Here is a 27126-nt window from a genome sequence, read left to right as displayed (position 1 = left end):
CTTTAAGACATAGTTACTAACTACTAATGATCATGTAATAAGACACAAACATGGATAAGCACTTAACATTAAGAAAACGAAAAACAGAAAATAAGAACAAGGAATGAGTCCACCTTAGTGATGGTGGCGTTTCCTTCTTGAGGAACCAATGATGTCCTTGAACTCTTCTATGTCTCTTTCTTGTCTTTGTTGCTCCTCCCTCATTGCTTTTTGATCTTCTCTTATTTCATGAAGGATGATGAAGTGCTCTTGATGTTCCACCCTTAATTGTCCCATGTTGAAACTTAATTCTCCTAGGGAGGTGTTGATTTGCTCCCAATAGTTTTGTAGAGGAAAATGCATTTGAGGCATCTCCGGGATCTCATGGTGATGAGCTTCATGCGTCTCTTGAGATCCATGAATGGGCTCTCTTGCTTGCTCCATCCTTTTCTTAGTGATGGGCTTCTCTTCCTCAATGGGAATGTCTCCTTCTATAAAAGCTCCAGTTGAGTAACATAGATGGCAAATAAGATGAGGGAAAACTAGCCTTGTCCCAGGAGAAGGCTTTTCGACTATTTTGTAGAGTTCAAGGGAGATGACTTTATGAACTTCTACTTCCTCTCCAATCATGATGCTATGGATTATGATGGCCCGATCCACAGTAACTTCAGATCGGTTGCTAATGGGGATGATGGAACGTTGGATGAATTCCAACCATCCTCTAGCTACAGGCTTGAGGTCCAGTCTTCTTAATTGAACCGGCTTGCCTTTAGAATCAATCTTCCATTGAGCTCCTTCCACACATATGTCCATGAGGACTTGGTCCAACCTTTGATTAAAGTTGACCCTTCTAGTGTAGGGGCGTGCATCTCCTTGCATCATAGGCAAGTTAAACGCCAATCTCACATTCTCCGGACTAAAATCTAAGTATTTCTCCCGAACCATTGTAATATAATTCTTTGGGTTTGGTTCTTACTTTGATCATGGTTCCTAGTGATCCATGCATTGGCATAGAACTCTTGAACCATTAGAATGCCGACTTGTTGGATGGGGTTTGTTAGAACTCCCCAACCTCTTCTTTGGATTTCATGTCGAATCTCCGGAAACTCATTCTTCTTGAGTTTGAAAGGGACCTCGGAGATCACCTTCTTCTTGGCCACAACATCATAGTAGTGGTCTTGATGAGCTTTGGAGATGAATCTTTCCATCTCCCATGACTCGGAAGTGGAAGCTTTTGTCTTCCCTTTCCCTTTTCTAGAGGATTCTCCGGTCTTGGGTGCCATCAATGGTAATGGAAAAACAAAAATCTTATGCTTTTACCACACCAAACTTAGAATATTGTTCGCCCTCGAGCAAGAGAAGAAAGAATAGATGAAGAAGAAGAAGAAAATATGGAGGAGAGGGGGGAGGGGTGTATTCGGCCAAGAAGAGAAGAAAGGGTTGTGTTGTGTGAAAATGAGAAAGAATTGAGGGCTATATATAGGGAAGGGAGGGGGGTTAAGGTTCGGCCATAAGGGTGGGTTTTGGGTGGGAAATTGATTTTGAATTTTGAAGGTAGGTGGGGTTTATGAGATAGGTTTATGGGGAAGAGTGGATGGATGTGAGTGGTGAAGTGGTGATAGGAAAGAGAGATTGAGGTGATTGGTGAAGAGTTTTGGGAAAGAGTGTTTATAGGATTGTGTGAAAGAGGAGTTAGAAGAAGTGAGTGGAGGTAGGTGGGAATCCTGTGGGGTCCACAGATCCTGAGGTGGTCAAGAATTTACAAACTTGCACCAAATTGGGCATGCAAAATGCCCTTGCACACAACTCTGGGCGTTCAGCGCCAGATTGGTGCTTGTTCTGGGCGTTGAACGCCCATTTGTTGCCCATTTCCGGCGTTGAACGCAGAACCATGCTTGTTCTGGGCGTTCAGCGCCAGCTCTTCTCCAGGATGCAATTCTGGCGTTCAAACGCCCAGATGCTGCCCATTTTGGGCATTCAGCGCCAAAATCATGCTCTGTTCTGGCGTTGAACGCCAGCCAGATGCTTCTTACTGGCGTTTAAACGCCAGTGAGATCCTCCTCTAAGGTGTGATTTTTCTTCTGTTGTTTTTGATTCCGTTTTCAATTTTTATATTTATTTTGTGACTCCATATGATCATGAACCTAATAAAACATGAAAGAACAATAAATTAGATTAATAAAAATTGGGTTGCCTCCCAACAAGCGCTTCTTTAATGTCAATTGCTTGACAGTGGGCTCTCATGGAGACTCACAAATGTTCAGAGCATTGTTGAGACTTCCCAACACCAAACTTAGAATTTGGATATGGGAATTCAACACCTACTTAGAGTTTGGTTGTGGCCTCCCAACACCAAACTTAGAGTTTGACTGTGAGGTCTCTAGTTAACTCTATTTTGAGAGAAGCTTTTTATGCTTCCTCTCCATGTTTACAAAAGGATGACCTCGAGTTTTAAACACAAGGGAGTCCTCATTCAATTGAAGGACTAGTTCACCTCTGTCAACATAAATCACAGCTCTTGCTGTGGCTAGGAAGGGTCTTCCAAGGATGATGGATTCATCCTCATCCTTCCAAGGATGATGGATTCATCCTCATCCTTCCCAGTATCTAGGACTATGAAATCAGCAGGGATGTAAAGGCCTCCAACCTTTACTAACCCGTCATCTACTTGTCCAAAAGCCTGTTTTCTTGAATTATCTGCCATCTCTAATGAGATTTTAGCAGCTTGCACCCCAAAGATTCCCAGTTTCTCTATTACAGAGAGGGGCATGAGGTTTATCCCTGAACCAAGGTCACACAGAGCCTTTTCAAAGATCATAGTGCCTATGGTACAAGGTATTAGGAACTTTCCAAGATCCTGTTTCTTCTGAGGCAATGTCAGTTGATCCAGATCACTCAATTCATTGGTGAACAAGGGAGGTTCATCTTCCCAAGTCTCAATACCAAATAATTTGGCATTCAGCTTCATGATTGCACCAAGGTACTTCGTAGCTTGCTCCTCAGTAACATCCTTATTCTCTTCAAAAGATGAATACTCATCAAAGCTCATGAATGGCATAAGGAGGTTTAATGGAATCTCTATGGTCTCTAGATGAGCCTCAGATTCCTTTGGTTCCTCAAAGGGAAACTCCTTATTGATCACTGGACGTCCCAGGAGGTCTTCCTCACTAGGATTTACGTCCTCCCCTTCTTCCTTGGATTCGGCCATGGTGGTTATATCAATGGCCTTGCACTCTCCTTTTGGATTTTCTTATGTATTGCTTGGGAGAGTACTAAGAGAAATTTCAGTGATCTTTTTACTCAGTTGACCCGCTTGTGCCTCCAAATTTCTAATGGAGGATCTTGTTTCATTCATGAAACTCACAGTGGTCTTAGATAGATCAGAGACTAAGTTTGCTAAAATTTACAAGACCCAAATTCAACTATATAACAATTCAAAAAAGACTTGGATCAAATTGAGTGGACCTCATGCATTACATAATGTACGTGTTTGAATGCTATGTAACATAAAGTAATAAAATTTAATACATATTACATAATACATAAATTATCATTTCAATATTTATACTTCCAGGGTGAAAAAAGTTTGTTTGCTCCCTAAAAAAAGCTTAGTTTATTTTTTAGCAGTACTTGCTTTCATACGGTGATTAATTTATATCTAGTGTCCTAACGAAAAAAGTTATAGTGTCTCTCGTGTCCTTTATGTTCTTGTTGTCCTTGTTTTCCTTATCTGTGTTTTATTATTATTTTGTCATTCTTGTTGATTTCATTGTTTAAAAAAGTGTAAAATAATAAAAAAATTTCTCTGTGTTTGTCCTTTTTACGTACTAATTTTTTTCACTACAAGATTCGAGAACGAATCTTTTTTTAAAGAGAAGGAAAATAGTTAATTTCAAATCTTCTTAATATGAAGAGTTTAAATATCATTTTGTAGTTATTAGTTTATATTTTAACTATAATGTTCAATTTTTTTTGTTCCCGCAGTATCTCCAAACCCGACTGGCCAATTAGTTACTGCATACAGAAGACAGGCTTTGAATCTCCAACACTTGTTTAAGCTGATAAGAAGAGATTATAAATAAATAAGAGGTTATAAATACCTACTAAACTATTGTAGCTGTCATAAAGCAATTAAAGGTAAAAAAAATCCCTTTCTAGTTTAGTGAGGAAACCATGATGTGAACAAGTAAAATTGAGTGAGTATCTCTCTTGTTGCATCGAAAAATTGGGTAAAAAGCTGAATGATTTTCTTTTATTGAATTCTCAGACTAATGTGAACAAATTAGGTTGAAAAAATCTCTTTCTTGTTATATTAAGAAATTGAATAAAAAAATATAATAATTTTTTTTATATTCAATTTCAATCTATGTCTTTTGTTTTCTATCTCTTTCTCCCCGTCATTAATTGCCGAAAATATACCAGAAACACCGATAGAAAAAGAAAACATTTAATACGTGAAGTCATTATTTGATGCATTTTTTGGAATGTAAGTAGCACTAAAGTTGAGAATTGTTTTATTTTTTCGCTTATAAATAGAAAAATTTTGATGATCCATTTTGTTCTTTCTCTTACAAAATTTATAAACAATTTTGTTCTTGCATTTAAAATCCCGAGAACTAGAAGAAAAAGAATATGATATCCCATCCCTCAAACTTGGGTTTCGTAGTTTTTTAAATTTATTTTTTTCATTTAATTTCAATGTGTCATTTTATTTATTTCTTATTTTGTATCACCTATTCTATCCTATCCATTTTCATCCCTCGTTGTGATTCAAATTCACATCCGTTCTTGCATTGCTCGATAACATTTTTTATGGAATAATTGTTTAGTATATTTGATGAATGTTGGGTTTGTCCTGAAACTCTAGACTGATTTTCATTAACTAGGTTTGTCAAGTAATTAGAAAAGAGACTAAATTTTTGTGGTACTCTACAATTTTCGCTATTATTTGGACTAGTATATGGACTATTTAGTTGGAGATGATAATCATTTTCCTTTCAATTTCCTTCCCTCCCTTTTCTTTTCTTCTATTTTTTTCACAAACAAACAAAGCCTTAGTGCACGTACCTTCATTGATGAATTTTCTAACCAACATGTTTTATGGTATAGAATAAGACACCTAACATCTACTCTACTTGGTTGGGTAAAAAAATTTCATGTTGAAAATAGTTTATTAAAAATTAAAAAATATTTCTAAAAAAATAACTTTTTAAAAGTTGTATCTTATTGATAAAATCAAAACAAAAATAACTTTTAATAAGTACAAATAATAATAATTATATTTAATAAAATAACTTTTAAAATTAAAAAAGATTATGATAAACATAAATATAAGAAAAATTTAAATATTTATTATTAATATATATTAAATTTTTTAATTTTAATAAATACAAGTCAATTTTAAAAACTTTTACTTTAAATTCTTTCAAAAATCCTAAATTTTTAAAAATTGCAACTATAAAAATGCAATCTTTTTTTTTACTAAATACAAAATAAACTATTTATACTTTTTTAAAAAATTCTAGCAAACCAAACCTTAGACATGCGGAGAAATTGAGAAAACTGTATTTTATTGATAAAACTTTGGTTTGTTTTCTTTTGCACAGGGAAACTCTTATTTCGAATTTGTATTATACGAGTGAAACATTCTTATGCTAAAAAAAATAGTGATCTTGATTCGCCTTAATTACTAAAAATATTAGTTCACCGAATATTTTTTAAAAAATAGAGAAAATGGTAAAATATTCTTTTGTCCCTAACTCAAAACTTACTCCTAGCATAACATTTAATTTGATGTGATTTTATCTTTAATATTTGAAACAAGCTTGAATTCTATTTTTATCACCGGTCTTTAGTGTCAACTGTCAACACTTAGCCAAAATTTACTCTTAACCCCCAATTCCAACCCCAACCCTAAACCTCACTCCAAATCCAAATCCTTAACCCACCAAGCCCTGAACGGTTACCCCCACACCACTACTATCACCGCCGCCATCACCTCCTTCTCACCCTCACCCTTACCGTTACCAAGAACCAACAAAAACACACTCCACCACTCGCCATTACTACATCGTTACTGTCACCAGCGATGCAATGCCACCACCACCTCATCCTACAAATCCAACAACAACAAAAGCATTCATATTTTGAAACCAGTCTACTAAACCGGCTTTGGGAGGACAACAGGCTTCTTGCCTCCTAAGAATAAACGAAACAGAACGCCACCATTAGCCACATGGAAGCCGAGATAAAGTCGCATACACTTATGCTAACTTGCTAAGACTGGAGCCTAGTCAATCAAAACAGGGTAACAAATTTCTATTTATCAATGACGCCATGAATGAAACCATGAACCTCCCATCATCCTCTACCCTCCCAAATCCTCAACTTTATTTAGCAAAGCGTGAACCATAGCATATAAACAAATTCTTATGCCAAATGCTTTGTCAGTTAAAAGAGAAGAATTATTACCTCCTCTGATTGCCGCATTTGCGACCAGCATGATCAGACTGCACAGCTTTCTGATTTAGTTGTCAGCTACAGTTAACCGATCTGTTGCAAACATCACAAAATTAGTTGTATAGTTAGCCCAACATTCAGCTAATGAAAAAGGTGTCCATCTGGAAAGAGAGGAATGACACCATATTCTACCCAAGGTTTCAAATCATACCTTCGAAATCAAAGAGCAATATCTCTGCTTTCGTAATCACTCAAGATCGATCCAGCAGCCATGAGATTGGAAGGCCCCCACGCCAACAATGACCAGGCCGCCGTGTCCTCCACGGTCTTCCATGCTCAAATACTATGCAGACGCAGACTGGATGCCTTAGAAGCGATAATAAGGAGACAATAACGGGAGCTTCATCAGAGAGCAGGTTTTAAAGGTTTTACCTGTCCGTTTTAACAGGATGGCCGCCGCTCTGGTAGCAAGCAACTGCCTGAGTGAGTCAATCATCAGATTCGGAATGCCTGGATCTCGTCGAATCTCGCAAGAAAGAGATCGGTTTTGGTTGTGGTTTTGGAAGCCTCCGTGGTGTGCGAGGAGTCTGGAACTAAGAAGAGGAGTTTCCACTCGAACATAACTGCGCTTTCCTTGCATATCCGAAACTTGTTACTGCACCAGAAAGCCAGATCTTGGATGAGCCCCTCTTATTTAGGGTACATTTTAGACCGATTAGTTGTAGGATTTTTTTTTAAATAAATAATTTAAATATTTTATTTAAATAATAAATATAGGTAATTTCAAATTTGTAATATATTTATCCATCTTCATTTTACTTTCATATTTCGATTATAATGTAAACGAATTAATATTATGTATATTTTGTTTATAGAATAAACAAAATATGTATATTTATAAATATAAAATTATAATTTTATTTATTTGTACTGAATTCTTACCAATAGAACCTTTTAAATAATACAGAAAGAATATAGACGGTTTAAAGCATAATTGTCAGAACCGAAGACTATTGGGTCACTGGGTTATTGGTTCAACTTGAGTCATTGGTTGAACTGGTTAACCCGGTCCCATTTAAATAAAAATATAAAATAATCAATTAATAAATATTAAATCTATATTTAAAAAAATATCTCCACTAACATTCTACCAACAAATTTTAATTTCTAAAAATAACTAATAAAAGAATTCTGATTAGCATTAAATCTATATTTAAACACTCATGTAACAGTAGCAATAAGAATAACAATCAAGTATTAAATCTACATTAAAACAGCAATAATCAAATATTAATATAGTAACAATTAAGTATTAAATTTACAATAAACCAGTAACAATCAAATATGAACCCAGCAACAATCAAGTATCAAGTATTCTATACAATAACAATTAAGTATTAAATTTACATTAAACAAGCAACAATCAAGTTTTAATCCAACAACAATCAAGTATTCTATACAAATTCCAATTAGCATCAAAAGTTTAAAACGACAACAATTTATATACAAATTTCAACCAGCATCAAATTCCAATTGCTTTCAAATTTGCTTTAAAATGTCACTGTATATAAATTCTAATAAACATCAATTTATTTATTCTAAATCTACAATTAAACAGCAACAATCATGTTTTAAAAATCAATATACAATAACCAAAAAAAATAGAAGTCCAGAATCAGAACTATCTCACAGCGTTTCAATCTGTTCCCATCACAGAGCCAAAGTCAGAGGAGGCATGAGATGGAGAGGGCCAGAAGCAGAAACAGAGGAGGCACAAGACAGGCACAAGGCAGAGGCAGAACACGCGCAAAGAATAGGGCGACCAAGCATGACGAAGCAAAAACTGGCAAGGGGGAGGCAGAAGCAACAGAGAACCACGCCGAACGATGACGCGACGATGATGACAGAGACGCATAAGAGCAAGGAGATGCGCCAACGCGGTGAAGGCGAACCACGGACATAGGCGACGGCGCAGTGAAGGAGATGCACAGGAGACGACGAGACGATGCAAAGAAACCGGCGACGTGCGGTGGCGGTGACAAACTGAGTGAGAGAATGAGATGCTGAGAGCTTTGCCTCTGTGACTTGTGAGTTGTGAGATTGGGTCAGAGAGAGTGAAGGGGAAATGGGGCTCCGTTAGGGTTTTAATTTTTCCAAAAAGAAGAGTGGGGGAACGGCGTCGTTTTCGTGGGAAGGGTTTAAAAAAATAAAAATCAAACCGGTCCGGTTTTTCAAACCTGCCGGTTCAGCGGTTTTTATTAGAACCGACCGGGTCAAACCGGTTTTTACTTGTCCGGTCCCTTGTTTTACCCATACCGGTCCATGACCGGTTCACTGGTTTCCGGTCCAATCGGCCAGGTTGGTCCGATTCTGACAACAATGATTTAAAGCAAGGTTTTGAACACTGAACTGGTCATCGAACCATTCTAACTACTGGTTCATTAATTTATAGGTTCGACTGTAGTTGAACCGAAAAAACCATTTTATAATAAAATAATAAAATATAAATAAACACATTAAAATATAATTATAATCTAATACAAACCTTAAAAGTTGTAATTACATGTCCCTAAAGGCCATTGGGAGTACCTTATATTCCCAGCCTAAGTTCTCAACAGTTACCTCACTTATTCTAATTACTAACTGCATAGATCTAAAGTTTTATTATGATTCATTGCTGTATAAAAATATTCCAAATAATTTAACTAAATCATCTATTGTCTGCTTACTGTAATCCAGTACGGGTTCTAGCAAGTCTTTATATGTTAAAAAATATTCTAAATTTTGGTGATGGGACAAATGTAATGCCATCATGAAATCATATACTTAGACTAACATCAAAACAAAATAAGTAAAAAGCTCATCATAATCCCTAATCTAACATAATTGCAGATCACACACAGACAAAAAATTTACTTTCCAGTATCTATAAGAATGTTATGAGTTCTTGAGGAGCCCAGGTGATGAATGAGGATGCTCGTATTAAGTCTCCTATTCTTATTGCCCGGTTGAGCAGACTTTGAACATACCTACAACAATTATGAAATATAGAAATCTTAACAAAACCCTAAACATTCACTTCCATTGCAGCAAAATCTTAATTATTTTTTTCAAAAAGATTTTTTTTCTTCATTGTACCGGATATTTTTTCAGAGAATTAGTCAAGCAGCTAACTCTAGGTATCTCTTCACTAATTCCAGTCCCCATGAATATAATCTCTTCCTGATCACCAGGTAATTCAGCCCCAATATCTCCATTTGCAGAAGCAGAAGCAGCAAATAGAATAAAGGCAAAAAATCAACACAAATTTCACTTAATTCTATATCAAGTTAAGAATCTGAACAATCCAAAAGGACAGTTCTAGCTTCAATTAAATAATATTAGAGTACAATCATGCAATCAAATTATCATAATAAATAAATAAATAAGTGGAACAAAATTGGAGAGTAGTTGGTTAGATAGTTACTAGATTGAAGGCGAGAGTGAATGGGAAGGAGAAGAGAAATGGAAGAGGGAGAGCGCCAACGGGAAGAAAAGGAAGAGCGATGAGGAAAGGGAATGGAGGCGAAGGAAGGTGGGAAAAGCCTAATAGAGGGAGCAACCGCCATTGCTAAGCAAACCAATCGGCTTCGATGGACGCGCACACTGAATATTGAAGGGGAAGGAAGTTACGATGGTTGCTGTGCAACAATGGGGAAGGAAGATGCGACGGCGCGACGGTGGCTTCCAAGTTCGCAATTGCGTCGGCGGCGGTAGCAGGCGGTGGCTAGGCGAAAGTGACGAAGGAGCAGGAGCTCGATGAGAGGAGCTCGGACTGGTTGAGTGTGTGAGAGGCAGGAGCGCGTTTTGGTTAGGGGACAGGGGCTTAGGGTTGGGGCTAGTAAAGGTTACCTCCCATGCCCTACAAAACGGTGCCGTCTAAACTTTATTCAAAAAATCGGCCGAGTTATAGTTCGGTTCGACCGACCAATTCTAGACCGATTTGATGGTTCAAGAACGGTTTTTAAATTCTCTGATTTTAGCATCAGACCGATTCGTTTTCACTTTGGTTTGCAGTTCGATTGGTTTGACCGATCAGTTTGAACCGATTTTCATAACCTTGGTTTAAAGATATAAAGAGAGAGGGGCGGTTTTAATTAGAGAATATTTTTTGCGACTTTTTTATTAGGAGAATATGCGAATAGAGAATTCCTCTCTCGACGTTCCTTATACTCAAGGTAGTCAGAATCGCGTGTAAACTCGTGGAAACGCACGATTATACGCTTTTACTCCATCTTCCCGTTGCGCTTCTGCTTCTCGTCCAGAACCAGGCTACTCCGTGTGAAATCGCCGTTGAAAATCGCAGAGTCACCGAAATCGTCGCTTCTGCCGCGTGGTTGCGTTTCAGGTTGAAGAAGTTCTTTTTCTTGGCCCTGAGTCCCTGATTGCAGCCCAACCCAACCCACTGGCCAAATCTAAATAGAAGACCATGGAAGAGGAGCCCTAGCAGAGTAACAGTTTCTAATCTCTTAATCTCCCTCACATTTACAGTTTATCTCCAATTCTCTATGGCCAAAATTTCAAATTTTCACCTCTCTCAAGTCTCAATCTCTGACTCTATTTCTCTTTTCCTCTGAAATATGAATTTTGCGCGACCGAAAACCCCAATTCGGAGCATCGCCGACTCGCCGTGAGGTTTGTCGCTTGTGTTATCGACTCGGACTGGTAGTGGTTGGACTGCGTGAGGCCGTGAACGTCGCAAATTCTGGCTCTGCCTCTCTGTTTCTGGCTTTGGAATCTGGATCGCTGGCCGCTGCTCTTCCCCTCCCCTTTGCTGCTAGTTCATCAGGTAAATTAAAAGTTAAGACCTCTTTAATCTCTATCCTCTTCAATCTTATTTTAATTAGAAAAAAAAAGGTAAATGATATTATAGGGATAGAGTTGATTACAGGATATAGTAGTGTCAAACTTTTGTTCAAGAGCGTTAACCAATTCATGGTAGCCATCATGAACTAAAAGATTGAGTTTAATCTGAGTTAATTTATTATACCCAATAATGTTTAACACAAAATGTATTGAGATAACAGTTCTCAAATTATGAATAATAATTATATTGATTCTTGACACTATAATTAAACTAAGTGTTCCTCTACTATATATATATGAGTTTAATTACCTTGAAACTTGAGTGACTTTATTAGAAATTCAGAAAAAAGTCTAGTAGAATGTGTAAACAACATGAACTTCTCTACTCACAGGAAAAGAAGCTATCCTCTATCTCAATTTCTCTCTTGTTATCAAATTAGCAATATTTATTCATACTCTTAGTTACATACATCATTCATCACATGCAACCTTCCATTTGCAATCATATCACAAACCCTTAACACAATCACACAAACACAAGCAAAATCCCAATGATGTACCTAAGCTTCTGAGATTCTGATCTAAATAAATTCTACAAAGTTTTCACATCTTTCTTTATCTAGTTAAATACTTTTTCAAGGGCTATGTGTATATAGCATGCTGGATGAGATCCTGATGCCATAATCACTTGATTATCTATTTCTCAATCAATAGTCATTGGTAAGATAAAGTAGTCTCATAAGCTAAGGCACACATTTTCATTTTGTGTATCTGACTTATAACAAATATGATATATAGAATAAGCAAACCTTATAACCATTAATTAATTTTGTTTACTGTCTTGTACTTTTGAATTTCTTATCTCTCTTATTTTGGTGTATATATGTTTGTATAAATAAGGGATATTAGATTATGTGTGTCAGAGGACTACAATTATCAATGCTAAACATACTGCAGAAGTTGGGACCCTGAAATATGTGCATGTTGTAATGTAATTGTAATGTGTTCGATCTTCAATTCTTCACCATAAGCAACTATGACAGTACTAATAGTTGTGCAGCAATAAGCACTACTTCAATTCTTCATTATTTGTCACCTATATTATCCCAATAATTTTATAACTATCTATATTTCTGAATTGTTGTTGTGGCATTAAATATAATTCTTGAATTTTTGTTATGTTAGTATTTTTTGTTTGAATTGGATTGTTATATAAAAGGTTGTTGAACTTGGATGGTTGTACTTGAAATTGAATACAATTCTATAATTTTTGTTAAATTGTTAAATTTTTGCTATGATATTAAATTGATTTGTTGAATATTTACTGTTTTCATTTTTTTTTTTGAACAGGAATGGCATCGACTCAAGCTAATGCAAGTGAAAATCCGACTAACATTCAGATAAAATTTGTGCAGAAGATGGTAATGCAGAAGTTTGTGAAACTCGTGAAGATTTTATGACTGATGAAGAATAGAATGATTATTAAATAACTTATTTAAATTTTAGTTAATTAGTTGTTCATTCTTGTAGTTTGGTTGATTTATTTGCCACTTGAATTTATTTTAGTGTCGTATGAACTTATGAGTTGTGAATTTGTGTTGTGATTCGTGAATTTGTGTTGAATTGTGACTTTTGACTTGTCATGGTATATATATAATAGTTATAATTCTATGGGTAATTTAGCTTATTTGAGATTTATTTTATTATCTGTAAAATTAGTTTTTGCTATTAAATTTTTCTAAATTTTTATATTTTACGAGTCATATTTACGTTCCGTCTTACGATTCAACGAATTACGATTTTGAGTTAGCTTAACGAGTCGAGGTAAAAACTACGAGTTCACTACCTTGCTTATACTCTTTCTTTAATTAATTAATGAAAATCTGAAAGTGGCTCAAGTTTTCAAGATCAAGAAAAAGTGTGCCTCGAACACTGCGAAACGTGTTGCGTAACCCACGCACCCATAACTTCTCTTTACATACCTAGAATTTTCTTTCTTATTTATAAGGTTTTTTAATTTCTTTTTTGAAATTTATTCATAAAAGTGATTTAGTTTTACAAAGAAAAACATATACTACAAAAGGGTTTTTTATTTTAATAAATAAAATAAATGTAATAATTACTGAATTAAATTATTTTAAAAAATATTACCGAAATTCATCCAAAACCATAATCTGATAGGACAATATAATAGTAATGATCATATTTCTAATACTTTCTAAACTTCTATTGTACACATTATACGCTTAAGCCATTGTTTCCCTATACTTTTTCATTTACAATATCTATAAACGAGAAAAGCTAAGGGTGGTGAATTTCGATAATATTTTTTAAAATTATTTAATTCAGTAATTATTACATTTATTTTATTTATTAAAATAAAAAATTCCACGAATGGTAGTAATTGAAATTTATCTTTTTTTATGAAAATATTATGTCTAATTTTATATAATTTTTATTTTTTTAGTATTAATTTAAATATGTTAATTTTAAAAAAAAATAATCTACTGATTTTTAAATGAGCATTTTCAAATTATATGATTTGCCCGATCGTCCACTAATAATTGAGTTAAATCGCTCATCTCTCCTATTAGTTTGAAACCGCGGATTTTAAAATCGCACATCTTTTTTATTATTTGAAACGTTCTATTTATAAAAATTCAATACAAACAAATGAAAATTATTAACTTAAGTTTTAAAATATAAATGAGATATAAATTAATTAAATTCGATCTAAATAATAACAAAATATATCAACTTTTATTTTTAAATTGATCCAAATTAAATTATTAATATTTTTATTATTTTTAAAAATTATAATTTTATATTTACAAATATATATATATATATATATATATATATATATATATATATATCGTTTAAAGCATAAACGAGATATGTGTATTTTTTCAAATTTTATATATCTCTTTTACAGTGTAAGTGTAAATGAAATACTGTAAACGAGATATAAATTATTTATTTTAAAAAAATTCTATTATTTGTATTTTAAATAATATACGTAATATCTTATATCTTATCTATATTAAGAGAAAAAAATGATATAATAAATCATATGTTATAAAAATTAGTTGATTTTCAATGAACTATATCATCAATACAAAAGAAAATTATTTATCTTATATAATAATTTTTTATATATATAATATCGTAAATATATTAGGATGATCTATTTTAATTATGTAAGTAATTATTGTTATTTTTATTTTTATTATATTAATAAATAATACTTAAAACTAAAACAGACAAAAAAATAATTAATTAATTTTTTTAATTTGAATTAACAAATCTTCTGTAAATATATTAAACTTTTATACATATTAAATATTATAATATTTAATAATATAGTATTTGTTACAACAATCATAGTTGTTAGAACGGAATTGGTGATTGAATCGATCAGATTACTGGTTTATTAGTTCATTAGTTCAACTGATAAGTCATTGGTTAAACCAGTAAAATCGGTCAAACTTAAATAATGTCGATGTATTTTTTGGTGACACCTTTTATGACAACTGAGACGAAAGAGTTGTTGACAGTATTGATGAGCTCATGAATATAAATTTAAAAGAAATAACTGCAAGTGAGGTTAGATTGTTATATTTTCAGGATCAGACTGTTGCATTTTTTTTCTACCAATACTATTCAAAGATGAACAGCTTAGAAAGAATAGGATTAGAAGGAATGTCAAAAATGAGGCGACACAATAACAATTTATTTGCTTGAGGGAGGGGTTTAGAGATCCGAGGTCTGAGAATGATACCCATCGACCCAAACGCAAGCCGAAGTCTGAGACTAGATGCGAATGTCTGGCCGAAATGTGTGTTCACGTACATGTCGAAAGCGGTAGATTGATCATTTTATACTTTCAAGATGAGCACAACCATGACATGCTTGATGATAGTCTAACTTTTACGCTTCCCGGACATAGGAAGACGAATGATGCCGTTATCAATAAAATAAATTTCACTACAAAAAAAAGAGTTTAAAATGGCATTAATATTACGGCGGTTTTAAAGAACCGCCGTAATACCCGGTTATTATGGCATTGTTAGTTGCTGCCATAATTAACTTTGTGTTTGGTGGCGGTTCAGGTGATTATGGCGGTTTTGAACCGCCATTTTCATACGTATATAAAACAAAATAACTGGAACCCTAGCTCATTAAACGAAACACATCCAGACAGCGCTCTCGATCTCCCTTCTCTCTCCTTCGTCTCCTCCGTGTAACGAAGCCCTCCGACAACACCATTCTTCCCTCTCTGGCTTCTCCTCTCTTCGCCGGTTACCATTTCTCTAGGTACCTCTCCTTCTCAAGTTAAACTGAAATAGTTATTGATTTGTTTCTCTGCAGCTCCCTCTCAAGTTCTTTACACGGAGAGCTTCTTCGTTTTGGTTTCTTCGTTTTTGCTGATTTTTGGTTTGCTTAAATGAAAATCTCATGAATTTCGATCAAGGTGTGAGCCACTCATAGATCTCTACACTGCACACCCAGTTTCCTTTCTCCATTTCTCTCATCCTTCACCTCCATGCAACCTAACTTAATCCAGATCCACTAGTGCAACTTTTCTTCTTCTTCTTCTTTTCGTTTGAATTTTCACTGTGTTGCGCAGTTTTTGCAATCGCCGTCGTTTTCACCGGTATCTTGTGTTGGTTAATCATTGTCATTTTTTAAAATCCCTAATTATTTAAAATTGTAATTTTAAATCGTTGATCAATAAATCTGTACATGAAGTTTCATCAAATCCTTATTTCCCAATTTCCATGCTCGTTATTTATTCACAACAATTAATAATGATTAATTAATTAATTATATTCACCGTTTGACCTCTCTTCTTTGTTTGTTTGTAGAAAATTGAAAACATGGTACCAGAGAGGCCGTGAAAGCTAGATAGTCAGATCTCATTTACAGAAAGAGAGAAAGAGAAAGCCACGACGGTAAATCCTTCTTTGGAGATTAATTTAAAATTGTTTTTGTTGTTGATAATGGTATTAATAATAATTATTTCTCTTCCTTGTTCTCGTTCATATATATATATAGTGATTGATTGAGCTGTTCAGAACATATATACTCTAGGCTCTGTTGTTTACTAGGATTTTGTTTTTACAATTCATTTGCTACGTGATAATTGAATTGCTGGTTTTCTGTGCTATTAACGCTTTCTTATTGTTTCTCATGTGAAGGTTTCTTCTTATTTGTTTTTCTGAGCTGTTACCAGCTGGTTTCATATATCCTTTGCTAAGTTTTGTTTTTTACAGAACATTTGAACTTGTGTTTGGTAGGTGATGTTACTTTGCAATTGGTTTGTTGGGTTTTGGTCATTCAGATTGCAGTTTTTGAGCTTGGGGACCATTCTTGATGCAATTGTTGTTTACTAATTATTCTTATTCTCCATATTCTTATGTTCTTAGTTGGTGAATTTGCTAGACTTAGTTCTGGAAGTTTTAGTATTTTCTTTGTGTGTCTTGCTCATTAATCATTAAGTTTAATGATTGAATTTCCATTATTTGAAACAATGGAATCAGAAATGGTATCTCGATATGGAGTGAAATTCTAACTTCTAAAGATTCATATTTTCTAACTTTTACAAACCAGCTAGTAGTTTCAGATTTTGTTCTGCCTTTATTTTTGGTATCTTATTTGTACATGTCTTGAGAGTCAACAACTCCATACACAAACTTTACTTCTACATTCCTATGTAACAAAATGAATCTATCTATGAACTCTACAAAGGATGATTTGGTGTATCTGGCATATTTGAGTAATCAGAAACCTCCAGTACCAGTGGGTGTATGTCTGATTTTGGATTATATTGCTGAAACACTACAACAGAAGCAGAAGTGGAGAAATCTGAAGAAGCCAAGTAGCTTCCAACAGGACCAAGCTCTGAATAATCACTTGTGTTTACCAAAGGTGCTACTTGTGGAATCCTACCTACCAAAACTAGATTGCTCATACTCTTTTCCATCAATACATTTTTAACATCATCTTTGTTTTCCACCAACCTTTCCTCATACACTATAGATTCTTCACTACTACTGCATACACTTAAAGAACTCAGACCAAAACTGCATACACTTAAGAACTCATACCATAGGCTAGTGCTTCGCGGTCATCACATCTTCCAAAGAATGCAGCCACTACATTGTAGAAAATAAGTTTTAGTGTTTTCTTTTAATGATTTACGTTACTTCTTTTTGGTTCAGTTGTTTCTTTTCCGTATTTAATAGCTTAGTTCTAAGGTTCTAAGATTCCCTCTATCACTTGAAGACCAAGACTTCCCTTTCTGAGTGAAGAGCAGCAGTGCCTGAATTGAATGCATGCTCTTTTTGTTATTTTTCCTTATATATATATATTTTGTTTTTGTTATTATTATGTGTTCAATCAATTATATATATATATATATATATATAATGCCCTTTCTGTGGTTTTTTTATTTCATTATAACTATTTATTAAATAATTATTTGTAGCTATTTGTCATTATTAAAGATAAGTATCAAGGTGCATAATTGGTCTTGGAGTTATATAAAAGTGTGTCCTTTAATTTCTTATTCATATTAGGGATGGAATATAGCTCTATTTGTAATGTATACGTATGTGATGTTATCTAAATCATGTGAATATATATAGGTGGGGCCTATATCTATTTGTATGTCGCTGGGATTGTAATCAAGCATGAATATATTACAGTTTGGAGTTTGGACTCCACCAGTTACACTAAACCTTATAATACTAAGTTACTAACAGTTTGTACTCTGTACCCATTAGCTTGACAACCACATATTGTTGTAATATAATCTGTTTAATTAAATAATAAATAAAACAGTATAATATATGAATATAAAACTAATTAGTTAGTTAGTTAATATAATACGAATTTTATACGAATTGTTTTTATAAATTATAATTTGAGAATAATATATTTGCTTTATTTTTTGTCTCTTTTTGTCTTGTAGAAAAAAATTAATTTGCATATATACAACTACTTGAGAAGGAAAAGTTCATAAAGCCACTGTAACAGCCACAAAATTATCATTTGAAAGAGGTAATTATAATTTTTTTTTATAATTTCTTTTAGAATACTATTTAAGTATTTGTTTGATATCTAATTTGCACATACAAGAATTTCTTTTTATAATAGCGCCTGCTGATGTATACTAGTTAGTTGCCTAGTAAATATGAGAGAGAGAGAGAAAGAGAAAGAGAGAGAGAGAGAGAGATTTATTTTTAATGAATAGATTTTTTAATATTCCTCTTTGTAGTCCCTCTTCGTCATGTCAATCGATAAGTCATGGATTGGAAAACCACGAAACACGCACGAGTATAAAGATGGTCTAAACAAGTTTTTGGATTTCGCTTTTGAGCATCGATCTCTCAGGGGTCGTCAAATTAAATGCCCTTGTCCGGTGTGTGGTTTTGGCAAGTGGCAAACAAGAGAGAAAGTTTTTGAACATTTAATAGTCAAGCCATTTCCAGAAAACTACAAAGTTTGGTATTGGCATGGTGAAGAAGCAGTTGGAGTTGGGTCACAAGCTCATCAAACTAGTCAAATTGTACAAGATGATTCGACATCTCAACATCCAATGGTAACAATGCTCAATGATGCGTTTGGAGTTGCTAGACCTGACTTGAATGAAGATGGAGATGGAGATGAATACAACATAGAAGATGGAGATGGAGATGAAGACAATATAGAAGATGCAGAAAATAAAGAGCACAATGGAGAAAATGTAGAATTTTACAAGTTGTTGGAAGATGGTAATGAGCAATTGTATGAAGGGTGCACAAAGTATTCAAAACTGTCTTTCTTGATTAGTCTGTATCACATAAAGTGCTTATACAGAATAAGTGACAAAGCCATGACCGAAATCCTCAAGTTAATAAAAGATGCTTTTGGAAATGCGAAGATTTCAAACACATTCTATGAGGCCAAGAAAACCATAAACAAACTAGGGCTTAATTATACCAAGATACCTGCTTGCCCTAATGACTGCATGTTATATTGGGAGGAGGATGAAGATTTGCAAGAATGCAAAAGATGCAATACATCTAAATGGAGTGATGCTAAAAAGAAGAAACCGGCAAAGATCTTGCGATACTTTCCACTAAAACCGAGACTTCAGCGATTATTCATGTGTTCTAAGACTGCACAATCAATGCAATGGCATGCTTCGGCAGAAAAGAAAGATTCGAAGATGAGGCATCCGCGGGATTCTGAAGCTTGGAAGACATTCGATTTACTTCATGATAAGTTTGCCGAAGATCCTCGAAATGTACGTCTTGGTCTTGCAGCTGATGGATTCAACCCTTTTGGAGCTTTGCGTACAAACTATAGCGTTTGGCCAGTGGTGCTTATTCCATACAATCGACCTCCATGGGAGTGCATGAAGCCAACATCACTTATCTTGTCAATGATTATTCCTGGAGAGAAAATGCCGGGGAACAACATAGACGTATACTTACAACCTCTTATCAAAGAGTTAAAAGAGTTGTGGTATGATGGTGTTCAAACATTAGATAGGTTCAAGAATGAAATGTTTACATTGCGAGCAGCATTAATGTGGACAATTAGTGATTTTTCAGGCCTTGGTAACCTATCTGGGTGGAACGTACACAGTAAATATGCTTGTCCCACATGTAACTTCAACACTGATTCATATAGATTAAAGCATGGTGGAAAATGGTATTTTTTGGGGCATCGCCGTTTCTTAGAAAGGGGTCATAAGTTTAGGCTAAGTCGTGCAAAATTTAATAGAAAAGTTGAGTTGAGAGATTCCCCAGCAGCACTAACAGGGTCAGAAATATTGGAACAACTTGAAGGCATCAATGTTTCATTCGGGAAGGAACTACAGGCAAGTAAAGGTAAGAGGACTCGACGAAAAGTTGTTGAAGAAGATGATGAATCGGGGATGTGGAGGAAGAAAAGCATATTTTTTTATCTTCCTTATTGGGAGTCTAACTTATTGCGCCACAATCTAGATGTTATGCATATTGAAAAGAATGTTTGCGACAATGTGTTATACACCTTGCTCAATGAGACTGGAAGGTCAAAGGATAATCTCAAAGCTCGTAAGGATCTTAAAGAAATGGGTATAAGAAAAGATTTATGGCCAGATGAAAATGGGAGATATCATCCATCTTTGTTCACAATGTCAAATTCGATGAAAGATATATTCTTGCGTACTATAAAGAATATTAGAGTACCAGATGGTCTCTCGAGTAATATTTCACGGTGTGTTGACCTGAAGCAAAGAAAGCTCTCTGGATTGAAGAGCCATGATTGTCACGTCCTTATGCAGCAACTATTACCCATTGCCATACGTAATGTGCTACCAGATAAAGTTACTGCAGTGCTAATAGAGTTGTCTTCATTCTTTCAACAGTTGTGCTCTAAAAGCTTAAGTCTTATTGAACTTGAGAAGCTCCAACCTCGAATAATCATTACCCTTTGTCATTTAGAAATGTTGTTCCCTCCTTCTTTCTTTACAATCATGGTTCATTTAACCTGTCATCTAGTTGATGAAGCAAAACTTGGAGGACCAGTACACTATAGGTGGATGTATCCTATTGAGAGGTAAATATCTCTTTTCAATCATTGTTCATTTAACCTGTCACTTAGTTATATCTTGCTTACTAAAGCCAATTATACAAACTAGGTATTTAGGACATTTGAAGTCCTATGTACGAAACAAAGCTAAATCAGAAGGTTCTATAGCTGAGGGATATGTGGCTGAAGAAGCTCTTACATTTTGCTCTCGGTACTTAGAAGGGATTGAGACAAGATTTAATAGGCCACCACGTGTTGATGATCGTCCGGATGGTAATTACAGTACACATGTTGATTCGCTTTTTCCACAAATGGGTAACTCTAAGGGAGCTTTCACAGTATTTGAGTTGTCACCTATGGAAAAAAAATAAGCACATCGCTATGTGGTTCTAAATTGTCCGTATGTCAAACTGTTCATTGAGTAAGTACTTAAGGATTTGCGTACATGTTTTTTATTGCCAAATGCCTAAACTGTTTGCATTTTTATTTACTTGAAAATAGTTGTTTAGTTAGAGTTAAACTTCTATATCTGACAGTGACTTTAAAGATTTTGTACGAAGACGATCTAAGGGTAGAAGGCCTTCAAATGTAGAGATAGAAAAAAGAGTCAATAAAGATTTTGTTACTTGGTTTCCTATGCAGGTAAATAGAAAAATGATAAGTTTTTTGCTAATATTGAGCAGTATTTGTGGATATAATAACTAATATGTTGTTCTATCATAATAGCTTATGAACCCAGACATTATGAATACTGTGCATGAGGATTTGAGATACTTAGCAAGGGGTCCATCACGATATGCCAAGAGGTTTTCTACATTTAGTATCAATGGGTTCTCCTTTCGAACTACCAATCGAGACAATGGGTTAAAGACCCAGAATAGTGAAGTTTTCTTAATGTCTTCAACTCCTTGTGTTGCTAGCGCTAGTGATGCTAATGTTAGGAATGCTGATTTGTCATATTATGGCAAATTAGAAGATATTATAGAACTAAACTACAATGGCCGATTTCGGGTTACTTTATTCAAATGTAAATGGGCTGACACCACTAGAGAATGGGGCTGTAGAAAGGATAGTTGGGGCTTTACTTCTGTTAATTTTTCACGGGTAATACACAGTGGTGACCGAGAGGAGGATGATCCATATATTGAAGCCTCACAAGCTCGAATGGTGTATTTTGTCAATAATGAAGTGAATAAAGATTGGAGTGTTGTCGTGCATTTGAAGCCAAGAGACTCATATGATATAGGGGGAAATGAAGATGATGAAGCATGCGAGAATGAGCCATGGTTAGAGCAAAACTTGGATTCTTTATTTGAAAATTGTGATAATCTATCATTGTTAAGAGATGAGGTAGATGATGAACTACTAGATGATGACATTGGAGAAGATGAGCACATGTCGAAATAGTTAGTAGGTTAAATTAATTTATGGTATGAAATTTATATTTAAGTTTTCATTTAGTTATAATTCACATTTTATCTATACTTATTAATTATTTTATTTCCAACTATTATTTTGGTGTTCCTATAAGATCAACTAATGTTAGTAGGTTACATATAGTAGCGCCTATTAACAAAATTAAATTATTTTATTTCCAACTATTAATTTGGTGTTCCTATGTCTTCAAATTTAACTTGCAGATATATAACTTGTCGAATTTCTTGATCTATTATGCAGATATGCCAAAGCAAAAGAGGTACAAGAATCTACTTAAAGCAGCAGCTGCAAATTCTTCACAAGACAAGTCAATTGTAGTTGCAAATTCATCCGGAGACAAGTCGGCAGCTTCAAATGCATCACAAGTCAAGTCCGCAGCAGCTGCAAATTCCTCTCGAGAGACATCGGCAGCTACAAATTTCTCCCGAGACAAGTTGGCAGCAGCTGCAAATTCCTCCCGAGACAAGTCGGCAGCTTCAAATTCCTCCCAGGATAAGTCGGCAGCTTCAAATTCCTCCCGGGACAAGTCGGCAGCTGCAAGTTCCTCCCGGGACAAGTCGGCAGCTGCAAGTTCCTCCCGAGACAAGTCGGCAGCAGCTGCAAGTTCATCCCGAGACAAGTCGGTAGCTTCAAATTCTTCTGAGCATCCATCCGAACCTAAACGTAAACATGGACGTGAATCTAAACATCATTGGACTGTTGATGCCATAGGTATGTATAGATATTTTATTATGTTATTATTATCAATAGCATTAGAAATCTGAAAAGATACTACTTTTCTTTATGCCCATGAATAAGTCTCAAGTTTGTAGACTTGTAGTACAAGAATTAAAAATCATTCAGATCTACTTTTGAACCTAGGGAGTAGCGCCATACAGCAAGGCTTTTTTTTGGGTATTAAAACGGAACTTAAAAGCCCGAAAAGAATAACGAAATTAGATGCAAACTACTCAGTCTAAGAGGCTCCTCTATCACCTTCTTGAAAGATTTTGATTAGCTCTGAAGGAATAGCAAGGCTTTAATGAATTATTAGTGGTCTGGTGCAGAATGCTAGAACAGATCGGAGTGTACAGAGAAAAACTATCATATCCATGTTAGAACAGATCGGAGTGCCAGCTTTAATGAATATTAGTGGTCTGGTGCAGAATGCTACATAATCTGAAGTGATTTAATGCTGTATAGTTAGTTTTTCATTGTTTAAAACTATTGGTTTAATATAGAACAGTGCTTTGTAATGATAAATCTATGTAAAAGGCTAGGCCTATTATTAATGAAATTTTTCTGTCCAAAAAAAAAAGAAGCAACAGATCAGAGTAATGTTCTAATGGGAAGGGAACAAAATTCTGGCAGCAATACCCAAAAAATTAAAGCAGATTAACATTAACTAAACTGTATTTTAGGGCTTTAATTAAATAAGACTTTACCATTTTATTAGTAAAGCAAATTTTATTTATTTTATTCTTTAGTCGCTCATTTACTTATTTATTTATACTCATTTGTCTATTTTAGATGAATACGAAAATAGTACACGCCTTCATTTATTAGCGAAGGATGTGCATAATTTGCCAGAAGGTTTGCGCATAGTCGTCAATTTTGATAAGTATCATGCAGCAATAGGAGAAGCAGCTGGACTCCTTGCAGGAGTTTGTGGGCAATTGGCCACTGATTGTGTAGCATTTCCAATCAGTTTTGAAAAGTGGTCAGACATTCCAGCAAGCTTTTTTGAAAATCAATGGAATATTTTTTTCCTAGTAAGAAGATTACTCAAACTCTAAAGCTTATTTCTTTGCCATTATTTAGTTATATTTGCTGGTTAATATATATTCTTTGTTATAATATTGAAGGCTCGATTTTACTTCAAAGTGAGTGATAACTTGGCCAAACGATTTATGCTGCAATCACTTGGCAAAAAATGGAGGGAACATAGGATAAAGCTTTGGAATGATTTTTATGATCCGAGGTTGAGTAAAACCGAGATCATAAATAATGCACCAGAAGATATTGCTCCAGATCAGTGGGCTCTATTTGTAGAATATCGTTTGAAGCCTGAAACTCAGGTAAGTACTTACTCTCCTACTAAAAAGCCTTATATGAAGCAGATATTGTTGCTGCCTGCTCTTGTATTTTATTTTATATAGAGTTGAATGCATGTTTGTCTCTATTTAATTGTGTCCAAATTTAACTTGCAGAAACTTTGTAAGAGGAATCAAGAAATTCGGCAAAAACAAATAATTCCTCATACTTCAGGTGCTAAATCAATTGCAAGAAGAAGGGCTGAATTGGTAATCAATTAATGCATGCATATCTAATCTATCTCAAATATAATGCATGCATCATCTCTTATTTTCTGCATATCTAATCTAAGTTAGTAGGCTGCTATTTTTTGATCGAGTCTTTCTACTTTTCTTAAATTTTAGACGGAAGAGACGGGAAAAGAAGTTAGTAGGGTTCAAATGTGGGACATCACTCACAAGAAAATAGATGAAAGTTATGTTAATGAAAAGGCTAAAGAAATAGCGGTAAGACTAAAGTGCAATAAGTAACTTGTTTGTATTTCTTTTTCTTTCTTTTTTATAAGATAATACTATTTTTGATTTCTCTTTCTTTTTATATATGTAGGAAAAGATTGAAGCACATAGTAGCCAACAACCGATGGAATCAACTGTTAATTCTCCTCTTGATGCTCTTAGAGTAGTTTTTGGGAAAGAGCACCCTGGTCGTGTTCGAGGTTTAGGTATGGGAGCTGTTCCAACAATTGCTTTCAAGAACAACACTACAAGGATTAGTCAAATGAATTTAGGTTCTTCAAATGATGTTGGCACATCATCTACTTGTGGTCCAAATGTGCAAGAAGAGTTAGATGCCGTTAAAGCGCAATTGCAAGTCTCCTATATTGCTTCTAAGGAAGGAGGTAAAATTCCAATACAATTGGCTGGAATGTTCCCTACTCAACAAGTTTCACAGGTACATTCATATTTTGCTTATGATTCATATTATTAATATAATTAGTAGTAGTGCTAGCTTATGCTAGAATGATAGTAAACCTTGTCTTGTGTGTACAGTATTTTGCATTAATATTTTGAGGAAAGACTATACTATTATGTTTTAATCGAACTTTGATTAGTTGCTTGCTTGCTATCTTCTATGTAAAAGGAGATGGGACCTTGGTAGTTGGTAGTAATGGGATATTGGCTTCATTTCATCCAGCTCTGCATTAGATGGGTAAAAGATCCTTTTAATACTGAATTGCAAATTATATATTTTAAATAAAGCTATATCAAATAAATAAATAAACAGGGTTAGTCATAATTTTAATTTTGCCATCAACCTTAAGTTTGCTCACTCTTCACGCCAAGCAAACCTTCGGGTTAGGACGCGCTCAATGATATTTAATTTTCCCAAATGAAAATATCTAATGAAACAGGGAACCTATATAACTGAGTATAGTATACAGTGTGCTGATCAAAGTATAGTTTTTCAATTGTAAAGAGTGTGGCTGAGGGAGGAGCTAGTTAGGAGGGGCCATGAATCAATTCCAATCATGTATTCTTCTTTTATCAAAACCCTGGGCATATGTGAATGAAAACTATGGGTGAGATACAGAATTGATAGTATATGTTCTTTTATCAACTGTTAATTCTTAACTTGCTCAGTTGCTATGTATCAATGCTATGTAATTAGACATGATAAATGTGTGAAAACAGAGTCGAATTTTTATTGTATCAATGCTATGTAATTAGACATGATAAATGTATATCAATATATACCTTTTTCTTGCATTTCTTGTGCTCATAATAGTTATATTTTTGTTGTAGGGATTGGATCAGGAGAGTGAGATTCCATCACCAAAAGAGTTAGGAAGTAGGTCTTCTGGAGCAAGCAACAAGGAAGCATGACCTTGCTTGATATGTTAAGACGTATATTAAGAATTATATGTTAAGACGTATTATTGAAAAATGTTACTTTGATACTTTGTTTTTGGATTATGACATTTCAATCATGACTTGGATTATGACTTTTGGATCATGTATGAATTAAAATCATCATATGATGTTTGATTTATGACTATGCCTTTTGGATCATGTATGAATTAAATATCACTTTAAATTGGTAGTTTCAATCTTATTTTAAAAAGCATTAAATTGTCATCATAATTAGGTACAAACGGCGGTTAGAAACCCCAATTTTAAATAAAAATGATGCCATTATATGCTGGTAGAAACTGCCATTTTAAACACAAAAGATGCCATTATAACCTGGTAAAAACGGCGCCTAGAAACTGCCATTTTAAACACAAAAGATGCCATTATAACCTGGTAAAAATGGCGGTTATAATGGTAAAAACGACGGTTTTTAACCGCCATTTTAAACAGAAATGAAGCCACAATATTCTGGTAAAAACGGCGGGTGTTCAAAAACTGCCATTTTATGCGGAAATAACGGCGGTTACAAACCGCCATTTTAACCCTCAAAAAACCGCCGTATTATCCACAGGTTATTATGGCGGTTTTCTGAAAACCGCCGTAATAACCAGAATGGCGCCCAGAATAACGGCGTTTCTTGGAGGCGCCAGTTTTGGTCATAATGGCGGTTCTAACCGCCGTAATTTCCCAAAATAACCGCCGTTTTAACTCCTTTTTTTGTAGTGTTTAATGCTAAAAGTTGGGATAAAATAATTGATTTTTATATAAATAAACTATATCGTGAATACAAAAAAAATGATTTATCATATATATATATAATATCATGAATATATTAAGATGATATATTTTAATTATATGAGTAATTATTATTATTTTTATTTTTTTATTGTATTAGTAAACAATATTTAAAAATAAA

General features: G+C 34.3%; 1 protein-coding gene and 2 long non-coding RNA genes across 25 annotated transcripts; 2 read left to right on the top strand and 1 right to left on the bottom strand.

Moving 5' to 3' along the window:
• Positions 1–3862: 3862 nt before the first annotated feature.
• LOC112769239 (uncharacterized) lies at positions 3863–8616 on the bottom strand. 3 transcript variants are annotated; one of them, XR_003186421.3, is made up of 5 exons: positions 8129–8613; positions 6871–7093; positions 6650–6781; positions 6451–6531; positions 3863–4037 (listed from the first exon to the last, which is right to left on the bottom strand). It is a non-coding gene; the product is annotated as an uncharacterized lncRNA (long non-coding RNA). The 3 variants fall into 3 exon arrangements; XR_003186419.3 differs by having other exon boundaries at positions 3863–6177; positions 8129–8606; XR_003186420.3 differs by lacking the exon at positions 3863–4037 and adding an exon at positions 5727–6091 and having other exon boundaries at positions 8129–8616.
• A 1961-nt stretch (positions 8617–10577) lies between these two features.
• LOC112772372 (uncharacterized) lies at positions 10578–12961 on the top strand. The gene is made up of 2 exons (XR_003187482.3): positions 10578–11266; positions 12634–12961. It is a non-coding gene; the product is annotated as an uncharacterized lncRNA (long non-coding RNA).
• A 2498-nt stretch (positions 12962–15459) lies between these two features.
• Positions 15460–26369, top strand: LOC112772730 (uncharacterized). 21 transcript variants are annotated; one of them, XM_072224206.1, is made up of 12 exons: positions 15464–15600; positions 16152–16238; positions 18260–18348; positions 21387–21492; positions 21577–22136; positions 22528–22998; positions 23797–24038; positions 24132–24344; positions 24477–24569; positions 24705–24806; positions 24907–25251; positions 26103–26369. In XM_072224206.1, the coding sequence occupies exons 5-12, from the start codon at positions 22103–22105 to the stop codon at positions 26181–26183; spliced, it is 1581 nt and encodes a 526-aa protein (XP_072080307.1). In that variant the 5' UTR covers positions 15464–15600; positions 16152–16238; positions 18260–18348; positions 21387–21492; positions 21577–22102; the 3' UTR covers positions 26184–26369. The 21 variants fall into 21 exon arrangements, 19 of the variants coding, with proteins under 19 accessions (XP_072080315.1, XP_025673513.1, XP_072080309.1 ...); XM_072224215.1 differs by having other exon boundaries at positions 21577–22280; positions 23899–24038; XM_072224207.1 differs by having other exon boundaries at positions 21577–22280.
• Positions 26370–27126: the final 757 nt, after the last annotated feature.

This window comes from Arachis hypogaea, chromosome 18, assembly GCF_003086295.3.
Source record: "Arachis hypogaea cultivar Tifrunner chromosome 18, arahy.Tifrunner.gnm2.J5K5, whole genome shotgun sequence".
NCBI lineage: Eukaryota > Viridiplantae > Streptophyta > Magnoliopsida > Fabales > Fabaceae > Arachis > Arachis hypogaea.
The sequence above is the reverse complement of the archived record's forward strand: the minus strand, read 5'-3'. Positions and strand labels throughout refer to the sequence as shown.